Raw genomic sequence first — 24,923 nt, forward strand, 5'->3', positions numbered from 1 at the left:
AACAGTTTTTTCTGGGACTGAAGAGATGGTACAGTGTGTAAAGTGCTTGCCTTGCATGGAGCTGACCCAGGTTCAGTCCCCAGCGTCTCATACGGTCTCCTGAGCATTGCCAGACGTGCCCTTCCCCCCCAAAATATCTTAATGGAGAACAAAAAAAAGCTTTTTCTCTTACTGAAAGCCTGTATTCTTTTCATCATGCTTCCTCTCCTTTTTGTCTGTTTGCCCATTGTGCTTTTTCTTCTTAATTTCTTTAGCTCATAAAATTATTTGGCTCATAAAATTATTAGCTACTTGATTGCATGGGAATAATACTGACTCGTTTGCTTATCTCCCATGTTCTCCTCTCCCTTTTTGCTGCTGATACTGCAATGAACAGTCTGGTTATGATGCTTCTGGGAGTTGCAGGTTTGATGGCAGTAGCCCATGTCATCCCCAAGTACCCAGAAGTGCACAGTGAGATTCAGTCTCTCCCCATCCCAACCCCATACACAAAAATAAAGTCTTTTCCATTGGTGGTTTATAGGTAAGGAGAAGTTGAATGTTCCCAACTTAATTCTTTATTTGTCTAAGGTATCCAAAACATTCTTGATACGGAGAAGTTACATTCAGGGGCTGGGGGATAGGTCAGTGGTTAAATAACCTGCTTTACAACTGTGAGGTCATGAGTTCAATCTCTGGCAGCAATAGTACCTGGCAAAGCATGATTACAAGAATGTCTGAGCACCTCAGCCAATAATTGTGTGACCCCGGCAAGTACCAAGGCAGAGTGTGCAAGAGCTTACAATCAAACTTGTGTAATTCCCAGTTACTGCTACAGCAGCAGCAACAGGGATAAAGGGAGGAAATGATATTTAGTGGCTTGGGTGATTAGAAATAAAGGTGAGGATCTGTGGGGAGGAAGTGCAAAGGATTAAGATGGCATCAGACTTTGAGTTTAGAACTGCTGAACACTTTTCTTCTAAGTCAGAAGATTGAGTAGGGGTGGGAGAATAACAGATTGTGTTTAGAACCAAAATTGAATATACGAAAAACGTCCCGAAGACCCATCCACATGTCAGTGCTCGCTCTGCTGCTTAAGAGAAAGATTTGTATTATTCACGGTGCACAGTGATTGCGGTTTATGCAGCACAGCAGCTTTCTTAGCAACTTGTCTTACTTCCCTTGATCTTCACAACAATTCTCTGAAGTAGAGACTGTTGACTGTTTTTCAGATGGATAAACAGCTACAGTTTTAAAAGTTAATTTGCCCAGCATGGTAAGGGGCAGATATAATGAGTTATAATACCTATTACGTAAGGTTAGCCCTTGTGAATGTTATCTCAAGTGATCCCAAATTTCCTAAAAGTGATCTTGGATCTTGGATCTAAGATTTGGATCTTGCCAGTTCTCTTAGAATGCAGAATGGACTAACTAAAATATTTGAGATTCTTGATTATTTGAATGAAACACTTTTTTTTGGTTGTTTTTTTGCTCTTTGAGTCATCCGGCAATGCTCAGGGGTTATTCCTGGCTCTGCACTCAGGAATTACTCCTGGTGGTGCTCGGGGGACCATGGGATGCTGGGAATCGAAGCCGGGTTGGCCGTTTGCAAGGCAAACCATACTTGCTGTGCTGTTGCTCCAGCCCCTGACTGAAACCCTTCTTCTGGAATTATTTTTAGATGTTGAATTTCAGATAGTGTAATTAGGTAGCAGGATTTGGGTCCTGCCCAGCAGTGCTCAAGGAAGACCATATCATATAGGATGCAAGGAATCCAACCCAACCCAGGTCTGCTGTGTATATGGCAAGTGTCTTACCCACTCTACTATCCCTCCAGCCCCAGGAGTGTAGTCTTAATGGCAGATACTTGTTGGATTGACAAATAAAATAAGAGTACTTGAATTTTAGGTCTTCTAAAACAGAATTGGAAAACCTGGCCATTAATAAGCCACTAATTTTGTCCTTTGCATACACAGTACAAAAAAACCTTTTTGTTGTTATATATATGTATTTGGGGAGGGGTCAGGGTCAGGTGGACACTTGGTCATGCTATGCTACGCTGTGTGTGGGAGGTGAAGGGATCTCCTATATGCTGAGCATGCTATCTCCAGCCTTTTGAGCTATCTGCCTCACCCCAAAAACCTTTTGTACCTAATCATCTGAAATATTTCCTCTGCAGACTTGAGTAAGCACACCTGCTTTATTCAACATCTTGTTATAATTATGTTTTACAATCTGGAGAGAGTAAACTCCTAAGATAATAGGAATATTTTAGCTACTCCATATTTTGGTTACTGTAATTTCATTGATGACATCTCTCTTATTCTATTACTTCTTCCCACTCTATAAAAGTCTTTCAGAGCAGAGGTTTGGGTGGAAATTTTTGTATTTGTCTGGAAATGTCTTTATTTTTGCACCCTTTTTTTTTTAACATAATTCTTTTAATTGGTTACTGAATCCCATCTGTCAGTTGTTTTTATTAGCACTTTATAGATACTTGATTGTTTTCTAGTGAAAAATCAACTATCAGTCATATTGTTACTTCTTCCTTTATAGGTAACTCATTTCTTTGGTTGCTTTTAAGAAATTTTCTTGTCTTTGCATTCTGCAGTTTTACCCTGATGGTCTAGGTATGAATTAATTTTTATTTTTATCTAGCTTGGGATCTAGTGTTTTTTTTTTTCTTCCACTTTGATGATTATGCTATTGCTGGGAAATTGGCCATATATATACTCTGGATAATATCTCCTTCATTCTATTTTTGCAGAATTTTGGTGCATTAATATCTTAGATAACTATTTGCATCTTTTCTTATATCCAGTTTTTTCATCTTGTTGGTTCTTTGGTCTATATTCTGAGTAGTTTCTTTTAATATGCCATTTGCTTTTACTTATTTAGCTCTCTCCCCTCTTTCTCCCTCTCTCTATTCTAAAAACTCTTCACTCTTCTCTCTGGTTGACTTTTTTTTCTTTCTTTTTTTGTTTTGTTTCTGTTTTTGGTTCACTCCTGGTGTTGGTGGTACTCGGGTCATGTGGTGTTGGGGATTCAAACTGGGTTTTACTGCATGTAAGCATGAAAGCAAGTACCTTACCCACTGTACTATTTTCTCTGGCCCTTGAGATGATTTTTCTTAATTGATTGTACTCTATCATGGTTTCTGCTGTTTCTCCACTTATTAGTTGGATTATTTTAGTCAAGGAAAAATGCTAGGGCCAGAGATATAGCTCAGTGGTAGAGTGCCAGCCTTGCTTCCATGAGTACCTGAGGTCAAATGAGTTTCTATTTCCTCACCAGGTACACCTCTCTTCCCAACCCCCACAATCCTCTGGGTTTTTTTGAAGCTAATCCTAGCTAGCATCTATTTAAAGATGGTAAAACATGTACTCTTTTGAGGGAGAGGGGACCTAGCATTTATGATGCTAGGAATCAAACTGGGGTTGGCAGGATGCAAGACAAGTGCCTTAACTCCTGTAATTTAGCTGTGTAGTACTTCCCCCCCCCCCCCCCCAATTTCATGTATGAGTAGGAGGTCTTAGATCATACTTGGTCCTCTGGGGCTGCTCCCAGCTTTTTGCTTTAGTCATTCTGGTGGAGTTTAGGGACTGTGTATTGGTGATCAAAGTAGGGTTGGCACATAAAAAGGAAGCCCCTTCCTTAGTTGCTTTAGTCTCTAGCTCTTTAAGTATCTTTAATGTTTCTTTAATTACTTTTCAATATATGTTCTGTTATATTTTTTCCTCTTGGTTTTAGGGCTATATTTTGTGTTTAGGGCTTACTGCTGACTCTGTTCAGGGATTATTCCTGTTGATGCTCAAGGTACCATATGTGGTGCTGGGCCTCTAATCAGGATCAACCATTTGGAAAAACAGGCATCTACCTTGACTCTGTATTCTCTCTCCTGCCTGCACTTGTTTTTTATTTTTCAGTTATTAGCCAGTCTGTTGTTCGTTTACCTTTCAGTATGGTGGGTGGTCTTGAATTATTTGCTTACTAATAATAGGATTGTGGGCTGGAGCGATATAGCGCAGCCTTTGCCTTGCCAGCGGCCAACATGGCCGACCCGAGTTCTATTCCTCTACCTCTCTCAGAGAGCCCGGCAAGCTACCGAGAGTATCTTGCCTGCCTGGCAAAGCCTGGCAAGCTACCCATGAAGTATTCGATATGCCAAACACAGTAACAATTGTCACAATGGAGACGTTACTGGGCCCGCTCGAGCAAATCGATAAACATGGGAGGACAGTGACAGTGACAGAATAGGGATTGTAGGGCTGGACTGATAGCACGGTGGGTAGAGCATTCGCCTTGCACGTGGCCAACTCGGGTTCGATTCCCAGCATCCCACGTGGTCCCCCAAGCACCACCAGGAGTAATTCCTGAGTGCGTAAGCCAGGAGTATCCCCTGTGCATCTCCGAGTGTAACCTAAAAAAGAGCAATAAATAAAAAATAATAGGATTGTAGCTTTTCCTATGAAGTGTGTGATCGTCTTTCAAAAAATAATATTCTATTTTGTATGTTTTGTGTTGTTACTGGCATGTAGTCCCTGTGCCAGGGGTAGAACCTGAGCCTGTTGCATATAAAGAATCCATTCCAATCACTGGACCTACCCCCTTAGCCCTTTGAAAGTCTGTACACAGTGGCTTTGTTTCTGTCAGCATACTGTTTTCACCCACTTCTACCCACATTTTTATATAACAAGTGAAATAAAAATATGAATAGTACCTGCAATGTGGATTTGGGTTTCGTTTCTTAATGGTAGACAGCACACACTATGTGGCCTCAAAAGTCAAAGTAGTAGTTTCCTTGCTGCTTCCAGGATTAAGTAGGACACTCTTCTGTCACTGTGTTGTAAACTTGTCCTTTTTATTCTATCTAGCACTTCGATATCTCCCGTCTTTTGGACTGCTATGTTTTTTCCTTTCATCTATTTTTGTTTAGTGTATTGATTATTTTTAGATGGAAAAGTCTGCTCAGTCGCACTGTTTTGTCAAAACCAGAAAATTGTGTTTGTGCCCATCTATTTTAAGGTGATGACTCAAAATTTTCTCGTGGCTCCTTACCAAGAGTTGAATGTATGCGTGTATATTTTAATCAAATACACTGCTATTTAGGTAACATTTTAAAAATACTACCATTTCATATGGTTGGGTGTACAATACACTACATACACGTTCAGACTTGTATTTCAATTAAGTTTCATTTTTATTTGTGTTAAAGTTGAATAGTTGTGCCAGAGAGATAGTATAGGGATTGATTAAAGCATACGCTTTGCCTACTACTGACCATGATTGAGTTCCCAGCACCACAGGGAGCAGAGCCAGGAGTAGGCCCTGGCTCTAGGTATACTCCAAAACCAGAATTGAATAGTCACATTTTCTACATCTCAAATTGGTCAGAAATGTTGATAATTTTATATGTTTAAATAGAATAGGTAAATAGTAATACAATTGTACTACCAGATGATTTGGGGAAGGGCCACACTTGGGCAGTGCTTAGGGCTGACTCCTGGCTCTGCGCTCGGGAATCTCTCCTGGTGCTGGGGAAACTACATAGGTTGTCAGGGATTGAACCCGGGTCTGCTGCAATCAAGGCAAGCACTTAACCCACTAACTGTATCTCTCACTACTAACCAGATCATTTTTAGATATATTAAGTTCATATAAAACTGGAAAATGTTAATCACTAACATCTAAAGATTCCATAGAATTCTAGAAGAAAAATCATTTGTAAAATTACAAAGACGTTAAACGCCACCAAAAAAGACAAGCAAATGGTCAATTTCATTTACAATAAATTTCAAGTAAGGCATGCAAAGGCATTTGCTCAGCCCCATTGAGCATTTTTGAGTCCTAAAAATGTGCTAGATGTAAAATACCAATTTGTACTGTGTTTTATTCCTAGTCTTCTCTTAAAACCTAAGAAGGTATAATTAGTAGGAGTATATCAATATTATTTCTTGATCATTTCCTTAATATAGTTCTTCATAGCTTTTAAAGTGTAATCTTCATTATGCCCATCCTGTTTGTTTGTTTATTGCTTTTTGGGTCACACCCAGCGATGCACAGGGGTTACTCCTGGCTCATGCACTCAGGAATTATTCCTGGTGGTGCTCAAGGAACCATATGGGATCCTGGGAATTGAACCCGGGTCAGCAGCATGCAAGGCAAACGCCCTACCGCTGTATTGTTGCTCCAACCCCACATCCTGTTTATTTGAGCATATTTGTTTCAAGGTTCTTTAAGACATTTGCTAAAGTGACCTGTATTCTTTCCTCTGACTCTGATCATACTTGACTTCCTTTATGTCTTTCATTATTATTCTTTCATAATTAGGGGTAGTAAATACATTGATTTCCTTACAGATTCCATAATCAGAAGTATAAAAGCTGCATTTTACCCCTCAGTCACGGCAGAGCCTGCCAAGCTACCCATGGCATATTCAGTATGCCAAAAATAGTAACAAGTCTTATGATGGAGATGTTACTGGTGCCTGCTTGAGCAAATCGATGAACAATGGGAGGACAGTGCTACAGTGCTACCCCTCAGTCAGATCACTGTCAACACTGGTGGGATTCCCAGTCTTAGTTCTCCAAGTCTCCTAGAATCAAAAAGTTTGCAGGTTGAATGAGAATTGTGAAAGGATTCTGCTGTTTGACAAAAAAATGCACGGGAAAAATTAACGTGGGGACTTTACTATATAAATGCTAAGACTTCATTGCTCTTATCATTGATTTTTTTTCAGTAACCTTATTTAAGGAGATATTCGATGGGGCACTGAACATTTGATTTTTCTTTGTATGGAATTTTTTACATAGAATATGAGTTTTTAAAACAAAAAAGCTGTGTACTTAGGCTATGCGCATTAAGTATTTGTATACCCTGTATTCAACCTGGTATTTTGATAGCTAATATTGATAGTACTTTGATACAGCCATGATCAGTCTGGTAACGCATGACTGATTCCATTCTATTTTATTTTTCTTAAAAATTGGACTGAAATATACATCTCTCCCACTGATAACTAATGGAAAGACAGAATTATTCTATATCTGTTGTTTCCTTCACAGAGAGCTAGTGTCATCTGACAAAGAATCATGATACCTGGCTGAAACTCCAGGATGGAAGTAATGCACAAGTCACTAATTAAAGCCAACACTGTAAATCGTACGTAATGGCTATATGCAAATTAGTAATCAAAGTAAATAAGAAAGAAGCAGTTGGTAATTAGCCATGCATGGCTGTGTAGGTACTAATCCAATAGCTGTTTAGTCGCTTTCTGAGTCTTTGGAAAGCCTTGGAAGTGTGCCGGTAAGAGTCCTCATGAGTGCCCCACTATGTGGCTGTGACTTACGAGGAATTGGTATTCTCCTCACCCCAAGTCCTAATTCTAGTCAGACTATTTTATTACCGTGCTTCTACTGCTTTTAATCATAAAGTATTAGATTTTAGAAGATAACGAGTCCGTTTTTGTGTGTGTATCTGTCTGTCTGTAAGTAAGGTCTTTCTTTGCCAGTGCTGGCACCTATAGAGATCATCTGTAGGATCTCATCCTTATTGACCGACTGACTTGGAAAAACAAGAACAGTGAGAGGTACTATATTTTACAATAGAGTTCATAGTGTGAGGACAAGCAGAGGTGATGATTCCCAGAGTTAATACTGTGTGTTATTTGATACTACTTTTCAGAATCCACTCTTTCTTGTTCATTGAGTAACTTTGGGGCTGGGGAGATAGCACAGTGGGTAAGGCGCTTGCCTTGCATATGGCTCACCCAGGTTTGATCCCTGACATTTCATAATGAACCCAAGCACCACCAGGAGTGATCCCTGAGCACAGAGCCAGGAGTTAACCCCTGAGTGCTGCCAGGTGTGGCCCCAAAACAAATCAGAAAAAACATAAATGACCTTTTCAACTATCTAATTCACACCTACCATAAAAGTAGTTATAAAATTCAAAGTAACCCATCCGTCTGTATCTGTATTGGAGGGGAAAATTTAGTGTGATTTTCTAAGATTCTGAAAAAAGTTTCTCAGGTTTATTTTCATAAGTAGCTAACTGTTAATGGTATTGGTGATATTAAGCAAAAGAAATTCTGTGGTTCTTGTACTTGAATAAGGTAGTACGAAAGCTGTGTTTGTTGTTCAGTTGCCTTAGTGTTTGGGTGTGACTTCCAAAGACATTCTTCATTCTTGGACTAGCAACTTTTCCTATTTGATACCAGCTGATACTGCAATGGGAGACATCATCAGATAATTTCATAATACTAACTTCCCTGAATTTCAAATCATTTTAGGGACTATCCCCAGTGATGTCAGGGACCAGTCATGGAAATGCTCAGCCTAGCCATGAGGACTGCATGTCGTGCCAGGGCTCTAACTCAGGGCCATACACAGGCTAGGCATATACTCTACCACTTGAGCTATTACCCTGTCCCCAAACACTTTTAAAACGTTTATATATTTTGTTTGGGGACTATCATTAGCTGGACCAGGTCATACTCCTGGCTCTGCTCAAGGGTCATACCTGGCAGGGTTCATGAATCATGGGGAGGGGTTGCTGGAGAACAAACTCATGTAAGCTCTGTGCACGGCAAGCGTCCTACCCTCTCGCCCCCTCTTAAAATGTTTTTATAAAGTATTTTAGCCTAAACAGTTAATTAAATTTGTCTTTAAAACATGTATGGGTGCTGGGGCTGGAGCTATAGTTCAGCGGGTTGGGAGTTTGCCTTGCAAGCATGCCGACCCAGGTTTCATTCCCAGCATCCCATGTGGTCCTCTGAATACCACCAGGAGTGACTCCTGACTGCTGAGCCAGGAATAACCCCAGAGCATCGGCCAAGTATGACCCAAATTACTTAAGACTGGGAAATATAACCTGGAGAGCATGCAGGTCTCCAGGGTTCAGTACTTTGCTCTGCATGGCCCTGCAGAACTGCTCTCAGAGCAGCCTCATGTGCCATGGAGTGTGCCCCAAAACCAAAATGTAAAATAATAATGAAATTAAGGGTGTTAGAACCTTTGTATTCTATTACAAAGGTTGTATTCCAACCTTTATAGGCCATTTCTAAGTTAGAACTATATTTTTTAACCCTTACCTGTGAACAGCCGTCTTTTATTTCAGGAATACGTTATCTGAATTTGAAACGGTCTTAATGAGTTATTCTCCAGGCTTTCCATTTTGTCTGTTTTTAAAGTTTTTACTAGTTTCATTTTGCCTAAACCAAAAATCACCAGTGACATTGACTAAGCACTGCCCTGTGACATTACCCCTTGCCTTGACTTCTGTGTGGTAGCTTTAGTCCCCAAGCAAACCAATGAAGTGTGCATGTTAGTTTCTTTCTATGGGATGTTTATTTGATTCTGTAATGTATATTAATGCAGAAAGACTTTGATTAACTAGTATGGAGGAAAAAATGATACTCCAAGAAGATAGTCTTGTCTTTTGTGACTCTTAGGCTCCCAGGGACACCTTGTACAAATGCCTCTATTTGACAAGTACTAATTCACTAAGTGCACACTTAACTTTCTGTACTTAACCTTGTTTGGATGTGTGCTGGATGGGCAGAGTAAACTTAGTAGTTCTGCTTTTCCCTGAAGTGATTGCACAACCCCTGTTTTCTAACTGCTGCATCTTAAAAGTGTCCTTTCTTATAAGCATATGCCCTTACCCAGGATGCCAGTCTAACCAGCAGCCATCTCCAGCAGAGTCAGATATTATCTCTGTGTTTCCACAGCCTTTGCTCACATAACTCTTAACAACCAGCGTCTAGTTCATGGCATACCATCTTATTAGAAGAATGTGAGTTCTTTGAGGGCAAAGACTTAATGAATTTCTTCTTTATGGCGCTTGACTCAAATATAGTGCCTGGGACCTAGGGAGTGTTGCTGGATGAGTGAACAGACAGGTTCTTTATAATTAATGTTTGGTCTAATCTAACTCTACTATTGAAAACTACGAGTTGTTCCAAAGCCAAGCATTCAGCTATTGGCAACCACCTGACTCCTATTCTCAGCCCATGCTTTAAGTCCAGGGGATGGTATAGAGTTACTGTGATAATTAATGATTCAAACACTTATCATTGTTGGTTTGTGTGTGTAATGAAATGCCTTTTCATTAATGTCTTAATGTTTTGTCATATTTCTTTCAGGAATTGTTGGATAAGTATTTAATAGCCAATGCAACTAATCCAGAGAGTAAGGTGTTCTACCTGAAAATGAAGGGGGATTATTTCCGGTACCTTGCTGAAGTTGCAAGTGGTGATGATCGAAAACGTATGTATATTTGGCTTATAGGTAAATTGAAAATAACTTAAAAAGGATTAATGAAACTCTTACTTTAACTACATATATACAGTCTCTAGTCAATTTATAGGGCTGGAACGATAGCACAGCAGGTAGGGCGTTTGCCTTGCACGCGACCCACGCGGCCGACCTGAGTTTGATTCCTCTGCCCCTCTTGGAGAGCCCGGCAAGCTACCAAGAGTATCTGGCCCGCACAGCAAAGCCTGGCAAGCTACCCGTGATGTATTCGATATGCCAAACACAGTAACAAGAAGTCTCATGATGGAGATGTTACCGGGCGGGCAAATCGATGAACAATGGGAGGACAGTGCTACAGTCAGTTTTTAATTTTGGGGGGTAGGGGGTTTAAGAAAATTATTTTGAGATCTAGGGGATTATAACTCAAAGGAATTGTTGGTGCCTGGGGTTCAATCTCTGGTGACATATGGTTCCCCAAGCACCAAAAAGAGCTGTGTACTTTGAGTAGCCTCTTGTACTTCTGAGTATGGTTCCCCCCAGTAAAACAAAATGAGGGGCTGGAGAGAGAGTACAGTGAGTAAAAAAGGCACTTAGCTTTCGTGGGCTGAACTGGATTCTAGAACTGGATTTTATATCCCCCGAATACAGCCAGGTGTGACCCAGAACCTCTCACCTCAAAAAAAAAACAACAAAACAATCATTTTGTCATTTATGTAAAAAAATTGTGCTAACTCGAGTCTCCAAAATCATTAAGAATTTACATGATTTGCCCTTTAGCTCTTAAGTGCTATTTATGAACCGATATTTAAGATTTTGAATCTGGTAGTTTATGCTTTTTTTCCTTCATATTTCTTTTTTTTTGTGTTTTTGTTTTTTTTTAATTAGTGAAACACCATGAGGTACAGTTGTAGACTGACATATTTTTGTGCTTGGGTTTCAGTTATACAATGATTGATTTTACAATGATTCAGTTATACAATGATTCAGCTATACCTATCCTCCACCAGTGCCCATTCTCCACCACCACTTATCCCAGTATCCCTCCCACCCCATGTCCCCCTCACCCTACCCTGCCTCTGTGGCAGGGCATTCCCTTTTGTTCTCTCCTTTTTCCTTCATATTCTTACCCCCAAAATTCTTTTATTCTTTAAATGATTTCTGTTATGTTATATGACCATTATTGTGGCAGGTTATAGGCATTGAAACTTAAGATAACTGGAAATAGGTGCCAGAACAGTAGACAGTGGGCAGGCTGCTTGCTTTACACACAGCCAACCTGGGTTTGATCCCTGGCCTCACGTGTGGTCTCCAATCACCATGAGCTGTGGCCAAAAAGCAAAGACTAAAAGATAACTGGAAATAACATACAGAAATAGGATTTGTGCTTTTAATTTCTGGCACCAACTTATTTCCTACCTATTTCGAAGGATTATCACAGTGACTTTATTTCTGAGGAGGAGAAATACATATTATTGCAGGCAAGTAATTTGTTACAGAAAATGTGGGGGAGGAAAGGAATAGTAACCAAATTGCTTAAGTTGATTATAAAAGATTCCCGAGTAATTTAGATCCTTTTAAATTTTGTGTGTGTGTGTTCCTGCTACTCAGTTTATCAAGTTAAGTTCAGAAGTGCCATTTCACTTTCTCTAGTAAGTTGATTGGTTTTTGTTTGGGGGAGCTTCCGAAGCAGTGCTCAGGACCATTCTCTCTGGTACTCTGGCCCACCATGTTGCCCTGCTCGGGCCCAGGTGTGCTGAGGCCACCCTGGACTCAGCCCTTATTTTTCTCTTAATTTTGCTCCTCCAAAACTGACATATTACCCACCCAAAATAGTTACCATGGTCCTACTCCCACAGAGCATTACTGATTGAAAATGAGACAGTTTTCCCATCCCACATACCAGTGTAATAGAAAATACAAAGAGAAAAGTGTTGTACTCTGCTGTAACAAAATCTGTTATTATGTATAGATGTCTAACTCTGCTGCCATAAAGATTAAACAATTGAATGTGAAAGCTCTTTGCCTAGAGCTGAGCACTTTAAAGGCAGCAAGCCAAAGTGATGTCTTTGTGATATAGCACCAGCATTAATCTGATTTGTCCCTTTCCAACTCACTGGCTTTTTTTTTTTTTTTTTTTTTTTGCTTTTTGGGTCACCCCCATCGATGCTCAGGGGTTATTCCTGGCTCTGCACTCAGGAATTACTCCTGGCGGTGCTCAGGGGACCATATGGGATGCTGGGAATCGAACCTGGGTCGGCCGCGTGCAAGGCAAAATGCCCTACCCTTTGTGCTATTGCTCCAGCCCCCCCTCGTTGGCATTTCAGGTCCCACACATAACAACTGTTCTAATAATTGCTATAAATTCATAAATAGCTTGTGTTTGTCGCTTAGATGTTGATTGCCACTTATTGTGGTGTGTTGTATGTGCCAGAAAGCAATAACTTGTGTGTGAAAGCTCTACTGGTCGCCACACTTAGATTAATAATTGCCATTTTGGAGCAAACAAAGTATATAATTAGGGCATAAAGCATAACAATTTTTACTAAGTCAATTTCTAAAGCTATAATGGTTTAATGACTATTCAGAAAATGTATCCTTTTGAAAGCCTGGATATATAAGGTTAGGGTTAGTAATACCTTCCTGACTTTTTTTAAGGAAGGAGACATTATTAGGCCAATAATAAAATTCTGGTCAGAGTATTTTGTTCTACATATTGGCACATTGATAATTACCTTTCACATACTCTTGATTGGTATCTTTCCTTAAATAAGACACAAAATTAAAATTTTGAACATACACATTTTTGTAAAGTGCCTTCTCGGGAAGGTGTATTGCAGCCAGATTATCACTTTGCTGGCTTTCCTGGGATATTTTTTACATATATCAAAATCACTGCATTTCAAAGTAAATAAAATTACAACATGAACAGAAGATCTTTGTTTTTGCCTCAGAGATGGAAATGTCAGAATCACCCATGCACTTGTGACTGCACCCAGGATTTGGCTCAGAGCCTCACTCTGGATGTTTTTGTTATGTGTTGATTTATTTTTCCATTTTTTTATTTTTAATTTTTACACCACTGAGCTTCTCTATTGCCCTTTCTCACCATGGTTCCAATTAAGCTGTCAGGATCACCTCAGCAGTTGTGTACGGCACTAATTTGAACTCAAGGCCATATATTTGTTGGCAGGCACTTAAACCATTGAGTCATCTTATGGGCCTATAAATAAGTTTTTAAAGAGTACAAATTATTTTGGGGTTTGGTCCCATGGTTTTACAAGATAACTACAGAGAGGAAACTGGTACTTGGACCAAGAGCTAGAGTGTGTGTTAAAAATGTTGGGGCTGGAGTGATAGCACAGCGAGTAGAGTGTTTGCCTTGCTTGTGGCCGACCGGGTTCGATTCCTAGCATCCCATATGGTCCCCTGAGCACCGCCAGGAGTGATTCCTGAGCGCAGAGCCAGGAGTAACACTGCGTTGCTGGGTGTGACCCCAAAAGATAAAAATTAAAAATGTTAATGTGCTAGGACTGGAATGATAGTACAGCGGGTAGGCTATTAGTTTTCCTAGCAACTCACCCAGGTTCAATTCCTGTCATCCTGTATAATCCCCCACGTATCACCAGGAATAATTCCTGAGTACAGAGTCAGGAGTAAGGTTACCCCTGAGCATCGCTGGGTGTGACCCAAAAAGCCAAAAATAGAAAAAAAATGTTACTGTGCTATAAATACTAGAAGGATATTTTTCATGCTTTATTGTTTCTTTTTTCTTATTTTTCCCTTCACAGAAACGATAGATAATTCCCAAGGAGCTTATCAGGAAGCTTTTGATATAAGCAAGAAAGAGATGCAACCTACACATCCAATCCGACTGGGGCTTGCTCTTAACTTTTCTGTATTTTATTATGAGATTCTTAATAACCCAGAGCTGGCCTGCACACTGGCTAAAACGGTAAGCTGTGTATCCAGAAGTATCCTCTTTGAGTTAAGGTTATTTGAGATAGCAGGTATGTTTATTTCTAGGTATTTTACTTGGATAACTCATTCCCCTTTTCTTTCACTTTATAACCACTCCTTACCTGTCTGAATACCTTATTCTCCTAAGTATGATTATAAGCAGTGATACTATTTATAAAGAGTTGGCTAGAGTACTCAGAGAAATATGAAAGAAATATAATGGATTGTAAAGGAATGCTTGCCAGGTTTAGTCACTAGTATATAGTTGCAGTCTTCAAAATGTCTCAATATGGGTGAGTAGAAAAGGGCTTTTGCAAGTAAATGCTAGGTCTTATTGGTAAAACGTATTTAGGTGTATCTCATGGCATCATACATCTTGTTAAAGATCTGAGAAATCTATGGTTTTTGATTTTAGCTTTTATAATTTCAGGTCATACTCAGGAGAGACTTGGAATAAGAGGAAATTATTACACTGAGTTTTGGAGGGTTGGGGATATGGTTCAAAATGGAGGGACTGTTGCCTAGCACATGTGAGGCCAAGTTCAATCCCTGGCACCACTTGGCCCCCCAGCATTGCCTGGAATAGCCCCTAAGTAAAAAGGGGAAATAGAGGGAGATCTGTCCATGAGTTTTTCGTTTTTAATTGCTAAAATTAAAGTAAATGTTTGCATATTTCATAAAAATGGTTTGTAATTGTGGACTAACAAGTTTGTTTCAATGTAAATGTTTACCGTGGATATTAATTAATGTTTCTCAGGCTTTTGATGAGGCCATTGCAGAACTTGATACACTGAATGAAGATTCATACAAAGACAGCACCCTCATCATGCAGTTGCTTAGAGACAACCTAACAGTGAGTTCATTCTAATTTTTTTTCCTTTCGGAACAAAAATACTTAGTTTATTTCAGGCTCCCTATCTTTGGGGATAGTTGAAAATCACATTTTCTCCAGAACCAGAGAGATAATACTGGAGGAAAGGTACTTACTTGCCTTGGATGCAGTGAACTGTGATTGAATTCCTACCATCACATATGGTACCCTACACACCAACAGGAGTCACTTCTGAGTACAAAGTATTAAGTGCTTGTTAGTACTCCAGGTTGACTTGGAATTTTATCAAACATCCTTGAGAAGACACTAAGATTACAGAAATTATAAGATTAACATTAGCTATTTCATTGAGGTTAAGGTTTATTGAATACACAAATTACTAATAGTTTGTATAGTTTAAATTTTACTTTCTAAACTGTACATAATAGTATGTAGTCATTTGATAGGAGAACTCTGTTTGTACCTCAATTTATTCCACTTCTTGTAGTTCATGTCTCTTACTGATAATTTCCCCTCTTTTTGGGGGGTTTTGGTTTTGGGTCATACCCGGCCATGCTCAGGCATCATTTCTGGTGTGCTTAGGAGACCACATAGGGTGCGGGGGGCCCCAACCTGGGTTGGCTGTGTGCAAGGCAAGAGTTTTACCTGCTGTATTATCACTCCAGTCTCACACTTTCCTTTATCTGTTTTTCTCTATTGTTTCTTGGAAAGGTAGGTGAAGGAAATAGTAATGGAGGGAAAAAAATTTTTTTCTGGTTGAGCGTTATTTATAGTAGCAGATAAATTTGATATCAAAAATCTATAAATAATTTGGGAGAATGTACTATCCTTTTTAATAATTTCTTATTAAAAAAGTTTCTTATCTCCCATTCTGGTGTTTTATCTTTTGCTCGATGATTGTATAGTATTGGAGAAGGGTTTTTATTTATTTTTATTTGGAGGCCACACCAAGGGGTACTTGGTGACTACTTCTGGTCAGACCCATTCTACCCACAGGCAAACCATGTGCCCCAGTCCTTCAAGCTAGTTTCCCAACCCTAGATTAATTTTCATGTCATGCCTATCCAACTTTGCTAGGTGGGGAAATGATGAAAATACATTGTTCACAGCAGAAATTACTGCTTTTGTGAGGTGGCAATAGAAATAATAATCCTCGGATCAGAGTGAAAGGACAATGGGTCAGGGTCTTGGCCTTACATGTGGCTGGTCCTGGTGTGGTCCCCTGATCCCCACCAGAATTGATTCCTGAGCAAAGAGCCAGAATTAAGCCCTGAGCACTGCTAAATATGACCCAAAAACAAAACTGAGAAAGAAGTAATTTCAGCAGAAGTACCTTTTGTGGGGGCCAGGGAGAGAGATTACAGTGGGCAAAATTCTACCTACCTTTTAATTGTTTCTCTTTCAGAGCTAATACTTCAGAAATGTTTGTAGGGAGCTGAGGGGTTGAGAGGGAGCGGTATTGGTGTCCTTGAGGGAGGGAGGTGGATGCACTGGTGATAGGTGTGGTTGGAAATATGTGCACAAAAAACCATTAACATTATTGTAAATTATAGAACCTTTGTTAATTAAAAAAATCAAAATGAAGTAGTTTTAAATTTCTAGTTTTTCTAAAATTGCCAATAATGTCTTGGCATTGGTTTAAAAGAATTTCATTTTGTGAGCCTTGTATTATAATCAACAAATACTATTTTATTCATTTTAGTGCTTCATTTTAGAAACTAGAAAGACTCTTTGATAAATAATTTAATATCCTATTTAGCTTTCTTGTGATTTGTATCATCTTACATTTAATTTTTTGAAGTAACACAAAGTAAACCTTTTCCTACAGTTTAGCTCAGTTTAGCTGGAGCGATAGCACAGCGGTAGGGCGTTCGCCTTACAAGCGGCCAACATGGCCGACCCGAGTTCGATTCCTCCGCCCCTCTCGGAGAGCCTGGCAAGCTACCGAGAGTATTCGATATGCCAGACACAGTAACAACAAAGTCTCCAATGGAGACGTTACTGGGCCCGCTCGAGCAAATCGACGATCAATGGGAGGGCCTTTACCTTTACCTTTAGCTCATTAGATATTGAAAATAGTTATGTCTCCATGGTTTTCTACTTAATTTTCTGCTTTATCATAGGTTTATTTCAGTAGTGCTTTCAAAAGAATATTGGGCTACTGTGCATGATAAATGCATGATAAATTCAATTAATGGTGCCTTATTTCTGAAATGTAGTATTTTAAAATAAGGAGTAATAAGAGAAGCATACTCAAATACTGTGTATGTTTGAATTCTCTGTAAATGCATAGTAGGTCTCTAAGGTTACGTTATAGTCTTAGTTATTTCGTTTCTTGTTTGAATAACATACTGTACTCAGAATTTACTTTGCTAAGACTTAATATCGTTATCTAATTTAGAAATAGTAACTTACTATGATTTCTTTTTTCCCCCTAGTTATGGACATCAGACAGTGCAGGAGAAGAATGTGATGCAGCAGAAGGGGCAGAGAACTAAGTGCACACAGGGTGGCATCCTTCTTCCCCTCAAGAAATCTTTTTACACATCTCCATTCCTTATTCCATTTGGATTTTCTCTAGCAAAGAAACCCATTCATGTGTATGGAATCAACTGTTTAGTCTTTTCACACTGCAGCTTTGGGAAAACTCCATTCCTTGATTTGTGTTTGTCTTGGCCTTTCTGGTGTACAGTTACTGCTGTAGAAAAGTATTAATAGCTTCATTTCATATAAAAATAAGTAATGTCCAAACACTTATGTAGAGGACTTAAAATGTACCTGATATTTAAGTAATCTGAACCAGTTCTGCAAGTGACTGTGTTTTGTATTACTGTGAAGATACGAAAATGTAGTTAATTGCAATTTAAAAGTGTTATACATAATCTCTTCATTTCTATGTCCCTCTCTTACTCTTGGGCTTTCCTTTTAATGAGCAACTTTTCTATGCTTTTAATGTATTCTTTTTTGGTTGGATTCCAGAAGTATTAGATTGAATGAAAAGCATTGACATTTCTGGGCTGGGGGTCACACACTGAAATGTCTCCTCTACCATACCTTGGAGGCTTTGTGTGTTGGTGACAACGGGGAGTTTCCTTATTCACTCTTCATTTGCTGCTGTTTAAGTTGACAACTTCCCTTCCCAATAAAATTTCACTTATACCTCCTGCCTTTGTAGTTCTGGTATTCACTTTACTGTGTGTAATAAAAGCATGTTGCTGCCAGAATACAAGCATTGCTTTTGGCAAATTAAAGTGCATGTCATTTCTTAATACACTAGAAAGGGAAAATAAAGTAAACAAGTCCAAGTCTAAAACTATAGTACTTTTCCATGCAGATTTGTGCACATATGAGAGGGTGTCCAGTTTGTCTAGTGCTTGTGACTTAGAGAGTTGGACCACTACTGTGTGTTGCTAATCATCGACTGTAGTCCCCAAAACGCCTTGTGAAAATGTTATGCCCTATGTAACAGCAGAGTAACAGAAAATAAAAATTACATTTTATAAACCATATACAATGGCTTTGTAACAATTGCATACTCATTTTAAGAGACAGGTGAATTTACTACTTTTCTGAAGTTTATTGGTAATTCCCTCTTACGACAAATATAATCACATACCTCTATTTCTGCATTGTATTACACTTGTCTAGAGCTGCCTGAAATGTACAAAATTGGACCTTTATCTTAGAGTCAGTGTTTTTATCTGTTTTTATGGATCATCTCTTTCTCAGATGTAAACACTATACAGTGGATGGAATAAAATGGACATTATAAAACTAGGAAAGTTAATTATGTACTTGTGCATGCTTTGGCTGGTGTATAATCAAGCTCCAGTGATATATAAGCAGTGTCAGAGTTTAAGAGGACCTTGATTAGTTTACAAACAACTCTTTGTAAACAGTCATATGAGTTCCAAATAACTTTTTCCCACGGTGGCTGTTACACTACCCTGTCTTAAGTATTCAGAAGATAATCTGAAAAACTGCCATCTGGGTTTATGGAACAAGGTTTTGCTTGTACTTGATTTGTTTTCTGAGGAAACAATGAGGAAGAAGGAGTAAATGCCCATTAGGGGAATACCTGCTTAGAACAGAACTTTGATTCCCCAAAATCTAAGAAGATGATAGTTGCAGGGAGGAGAGCATGAAAGGTATAGAATCCAGGGTCTTGAGGAAAGTATATACCTTCCCACTAAGCTACATTCTTGGTCCTAAAATACAACCTCTTTAATAAAAAGTTTTAGTCAGTGGCTGGGGAGATACAGTACAGGGAATAAGGTGCCTGCCTTATATGTGGCTGGGCTCAGTACAGCCTCTGGCACCACATAGATTTCTGAGCACTGTAAAATATTATTTAATTTCTTTAACATCACTGTATCACTGTCATCCTGTTCTTCGATTTACTCGAGTGGGTTCAAGTAATGTCTCCATTCTTCCCAGTGCTGAGATTTTAGCAGCCTCTCCTTAACTCATCTTTTGCAACAATTGGAGGCTCTTTCAGGGTCAGGGGAATGAAACCTGTTATTGTTACTGTTTTTGGCATATCGAATACCCACAGGGAGCTTGCTGGGCTCTCTAAGAGGTGTGTTTGTGTGTGTGTGTGTGTGTGTGTGTGTGTGTGTGTGTGTGTGTGTGTGTATAATTTCCCTCTGATGATGTCTCGGCCACACGGTCGAGGAATATGTTCAGTCATGTGTGAGGTTCTGTCCGACCATGTGGAAAGTGGCCTGGAGCGTGGCAGTGGCTGAATAGTGGAGGTCGACTACCGGGGCTGGGTCCCTTCAGATGGGGGCTCTAACCCATCCCAAGGGACCCCCCTCTGGGGTGCCCCAAGTGAGAATAGCCTGGCGCGAGTCTGGTGGCATGGTTATAGGAGCTTTATTTTATGCTCCCTCTGGGAGAAGCAGCCATGAGTTCTGGAGGTGGCCCACGAGATTATCTGGCACCAGCAGGAGGTGGCTTATGAGTGTGACCCCTGGGTCACCAGAGACTGGGGGAAGTAGGCAGAGGATCTCTGCTCCTGGGTCCCATAGAGCCCAGAGTCCAAGATCACAAAGTTCCACATTACTGGGGTTCTGTGGGACTAGCACAGCTGGTAGGGTGTTTGCCTTGCACGCGGCTGACCAACTTTCGATTCCTCCGCCCCTCTTGGAGAGCCCAACAAGCTACCGAGAGTATCTCCCAATATGCCAAACATAGTCACAATGGAGACATTACTGGGCCCGGTCGAGCAAATCAATGAACAATGGGAGGACAGTGACTAAATCCAAGACAGTTTTTTCATAAGGAAAAGGAAGCGGTCAATTTTTGAGGGAGTATGCTTGTTTGGGGACCACACCTGGTTGTGATCAGGGATTGTAGTGCTCAGGGGACCATAAGTGTGCCAAAGATTGAACCTGGGTTGGCCACGTGGCACAAGCGCCTCACTCTACTTCTCTCTGACCCTATAGCCTCTAAGTTTTCAAATTAGGGCTCTTTTCATGTTATAATTAATTTTTTTTTCCTTTAAGATGCTGAGGATCAAGCCCAGATCCTCGTTTATGTGAGACTTATGCTCTACTGCTACTCCACACCCTCCCAGTGAATATTTGAACCTGTATTGTAGTTAGGACTTAATTGGCAGTTTTCCTCTTAAAATGTCATTTGAGTTTCTATAGCTTAAAATTATCTGGGAAAGATTACACCGTTTGACTATCCAGAAGATAGTATTCGGAATTTTTGTACCCATAGTACACTGAGCAGTGATTTGTTAATCCTAGTTTGGCAAAGACCAATAGATTTTCCTCTTGGCCTTTGTTTTTGGTTTTTGGGGCCACACCTGGCTCTGTGCTCTGGGATCATTCTTGACAGTGCTCAGGGAACTATATGGGGTGCCAGAGATCCAATCCAGGTTGGCCACATGCAAGGCACATACATACGTCTTTTTTGATATTGTGAGGGCCACACCTAGTGGTGCTAGGGTTCACTTAATTCTGTTGAGCTGAATTTCTTGCCATGGATTAATTATTTGTCATACTTAAGGGTTCTTAACATTAGATCAAATTTAAACAATTCCAATTTAACTGGTGTGATTGGTGTTAGAGTCTGTATTTCAGTGTATTGGAAAGGCTTTCATCAGGCTTTGTGACTAAGGTCCCCACTAACTGGTGACTACATAAGGATCAGCACATTGAGGAACTGACTTGTCCTTCACAAACAACTTGGTTGCATAAATTTCTGTACATTGGCCTTTATCCCTGATTGATGGGAGGAGGAAGCAGAAATAGAAGTCTGTGACAGCCAGAACAATACCACAGTGAATAGGGTGCTTGCCTTGCACATGACTGACATGGGCCCTATCCCTAGCACCCCACATGGTCCCCTGAGCACTGTTGGGTGTGGCCCAAAAACAAAAAGTCAGTGGTATGCCTAGGGCTTGGGTCTCCTAGCTAAGGGTCTCCGGATTTGATCCTTGGTACCACATATGGTCCCCGAGAACCTCCAGGAGTAATTCCTGAATTTAGAGCTGGAAATAACTCCTGAGAATCGCCAGGTGTGGGCAAAACACAATATGAATAATGGGTTGTAGTGATATAGATTTTAAGTGAACTGTGAACTTGAAAGGCATTTCTTTCTACTAGATGATCTTAAGGTTTTCTTTCTAATTCGTGTTCTAGGACTGTAGATTGCACAATATATCAGCATTGTTTCATGGTGCGTGGCGTTGTTGGATCATTTCTATTACAGCATTGCATTACGCTTTCTACTGGAGTATATACTGCTCGTGCCATCTCTAAATGGTCTTTAGAAAGAAGCAGGCTCGGGGCTGGAGCTGTAGTACAGCGAGTAGGGTGTTTGCTTTGCACGTGGCTGACCTGGGTTCGATCCCTAACATTCCATATGGTTCCTGGAGCACTGCCAGGAGTAACTCCTGTGCATTGCCTGGTGTGACCCAAAAAGCAAAAAAAAAAAAAAAGGCTCCCTTTTTTCAGAGTGAGATATTTAATCCAAGCTACCGAGAGTGTCTCGCCTACACAGCAAAACCTGGCAAGCTACCCATGACATATTCAATATGCCAAACACAAGTAACAACAAGTTTCACAATGGAGACGTTACTGGGCCCGCTTGAGTAAATCGATGAACAACGGGAAGACAGTGACTCTTAAGTATTATTAAAAGATGCTTGGGGGCCGGGGGGGGGGTGGGAGGGATAAGAGAGGCACTCCAGGCAATGATCAAGGGACCATGCAATGCCAGAGATCAGAGCACATGAGAATCACATGCAAAACAAAAATTTCAGCACTTTGAGCCCCAGCCCTAATTATTATGTGTGTGTGTGCGCGTGTGCGTGCGTGCGTGTGTGTGTGTGTGTGTGTGTGTGTGTGTCCTTAGAGATACCATCTGCAACCAGACACCAAGGATGCACTAGTAGACATGACAGAAGTAGAATTTACTTAACCTAGCAAAAAAAGAGTTAGAAAAGAATATACTATATATACTAACGTACTAATTGAAATATACTAATGGAATATGAATTGCTAAATTAGTTTTAAATTAGATTGAGTGCTGGGGTAAAAATCGTACAAGCCCAAAGAGATTGCATAGGGGTTAAAGTGCTTGCAATGCAGCTAACAATGCTGGTTTGATCCTCAGCATAGCATATTGTAAAAGACGGCATGTGTACCTCAAATTAGAAGCTTGGAGTAATAAATTCTATTGTATTGTTTGATCCCCCCTTACGATTTTGGGTCATACCTTATGATGCTTAGGGTAACTGGCTCCCTGCTTAGGAGTGACCCCTTGTGGTGTTTAAGGGGACCATGGGGTACCAGGGATATATTTGGCCTGCATGCAGAACATGTGCTCTGGCCCTTTGAGTTATCTCTCTTGCCCTATAGATGTTTTTTTTCTTTTTGGGTAACACCTGGCGATTTGCACAGGGGTTACTCCTGGATCATGCACTCAGGAATTACTCCAGGCGGTGCTCGGGGGACCATAGGGGATGCTGAGAATCAAACCTGGGTTGACCGCGTGCAAGACAAACGCCCTACCTGCTGTGCTATCGCTCCAGCCCTTTGCCCTATAGACTTTTGTTTGTTTAAGCAGTTAGGCTGTAACAAGTGGGTTCCTTTTTCTCTGAGTGATCATTTTTCCAAGTGAAAAAGGTTATGGACTATGTATGTAGAGTTCTTGAGTAGGAAGAAAGTAGAAAAACCTAATTTCAGAAGTGAACAGTGCTAATAAAGTGTTAAATCAGTCTTGTGGGTAAGAAAATTGAAACAAGGGGCTGGAGCGGTAGTGCAGCGGGTAGGGTGTTTGCCTTGCACTCAGCCGACCTGGTTTCGATTCCCAGCATCCCATATGGTCCCCTGAGCACTGCCAGGAGTAATTCCTGAGTGCATGAGCCAGGAGTAACCCCTGTGCATTGCCAGGTGTGACCCAAGAAGAAAAAAAAAATGAAACAAATAGGTTTTCATGACCAACTTGGGTTTAATCTCTGGCACCACATGTGATGCCCTGAGCACTGCCAGGTATGGCCCAAAAGAAGGAAAAAAAAATCAGCCACCCTTTTGACAAATTTATTGCCCTAGATTTTCAAGGACATGGACACAAAAAGAAAATGAAGTGTAATTTGGGAATGCAAAGTAAAGAAAAAGGCAATAGTTTTGTTTCTAATTAGCACTCTTATGGAATAGAATGAAGAAATGTTATTCTGTTAAATGAAGTGAAAGCAGAAAAATTAAAACCCAGAGAATTAGGCCCAGGAAGAGATGCCTTTGTTTCTCCAGAGTTACATTAAGATCTTAATAATCAGACTTTTAGCAGCATCAGAACCTCATGTTGGAAGTTTTGCTAAAACACGAGAATTTTGAATCAGCAGCGTTGTGGGAGGACTGGATGGATAATGTGCTTCCTAAGGCATGATGCCAGGGGATGCTGCTGCTGTCAAAGGAAGTCTGGCCAGTGAAGGCCAAGAAAGGTCCAGGTGAGTTTCACAGGGTTGTTCAAATAAGTCAGAGGATTCTGGCTGGGGACATGGCTTGGCAAATTGGAACACATGCTTTGCATTGCAAGGTCTGGATTTGATCCTGAGCATCGCTGGTGTGGCCCCCAAACCAAAATCAAAAGACCCTCCCCCCAAAAAAAGGATTCTGAGGACCAGGGAGATGGCTCTGTGGGTTGGATCACCTGCTTTACATGTGGGAGCCTCTGGTTCAAACCATGGCACTATATGATATTCTCTCTCTGCCTCACAGCCCCTACCCCACCGGGTTGATCCCCAAACAAAAGTAACAGGCTTTGGAGCCAGAGAGGCTTTCAGTGTTGAGGTGCTTGCCTTACACTCAGCTAAGTCTGACTCAATTCTCAGCACTGCCAAGAGTGACCCTTAAATACTGCCAGGTGTGGCCACCTCCTTCACATCTAAAAAATACAGCAGCAGCTGACAGACCAGGAAGATAGCAGTGGACGTCAGGAGGCCATACCAGTGAGAGTCCAGTGTGGACTTAGAACCTGCAAGATACCAATATGGACCAAGGATGCAGTGTTGGGAAAGCAGCTAATAACCAGTGTGATTCCCGGACAAAGAACTCTGGGGACCCGAAAGGATCTTGAAGCTGTCACTTTAATGCTGTGAGCATGGGGGTTTTATATGCTGATTTTGCACACAGAAGTTCAGAAGCTAGTTAAATTTTGTGCTCACAGGATCTTCAGAGCTCTTAGCAGTTGAAAATGAGTTGTATGCAAAAGAATAGGCTTTGCTTCACTCTGCCCTGCCTCTCAGTTGTGTTGTAGTAAAGTAATCCTAAAAGGGCCAGAGAGATAGTACAGGGGGTAAAGTGCTTGCTTTGCATGCAGTGGACCCCGGTTCAATCCCAAGCACTGCACATCATCCCGTAAGCACTACTAAGCATAACCCAGCC

General features: G+C 40.5%; 1 protein-coding gene across 1 annotated transcript in view; it reads left to right on the forward strand.

Annotated features, from left to right (window-relative positions):
• The window catches only part of YWHAQ (tyrosine 3-monooxygenase/tryptophan 5-monooxygenase activation protein theta), a 28,587-nt gene extending 10,398 nt beyond the window's left edge, over positions 1-18,189 (forward strand). The window contains exons 2-5 of the mRNA XM_056126824.1: positions 10,124-10,247; positions 14,024-14,187; positions 14,950-15,045; positions 17,463-18,189. Coding sequence (XP_055982799.1) covers positions 10,124-10,247; positions 14,024-14,187; positions 14,950-15,045; positions 17,463-17,522 — 444 coding nt within the window. The 3' untranslated portion in view covers positions 17,523-18,189. The remainder of the gene's footprint in view (positions 1-10,123; positions 10,248-14,023; positions 14,188-14,949; positions 15,046-17,462) is intronic.
• Positions 18,190-24,923: the final 6,734 nt, after the last annotated feature.

This window comes from Sorex fumeus, unplaced genomic scaffold (genome assembly GCF_029834395.1).
Source record: "Sorex fumeus unplaced genomic scaffold, SorFum_2.1 ptg000006l, whole genome shotgun sequence".
NCBI lineage: Eukaryota > Metazoa > Chordata > Mammalia > Eulipotyphla > Soricidae > Sorex > Sorex fumeus.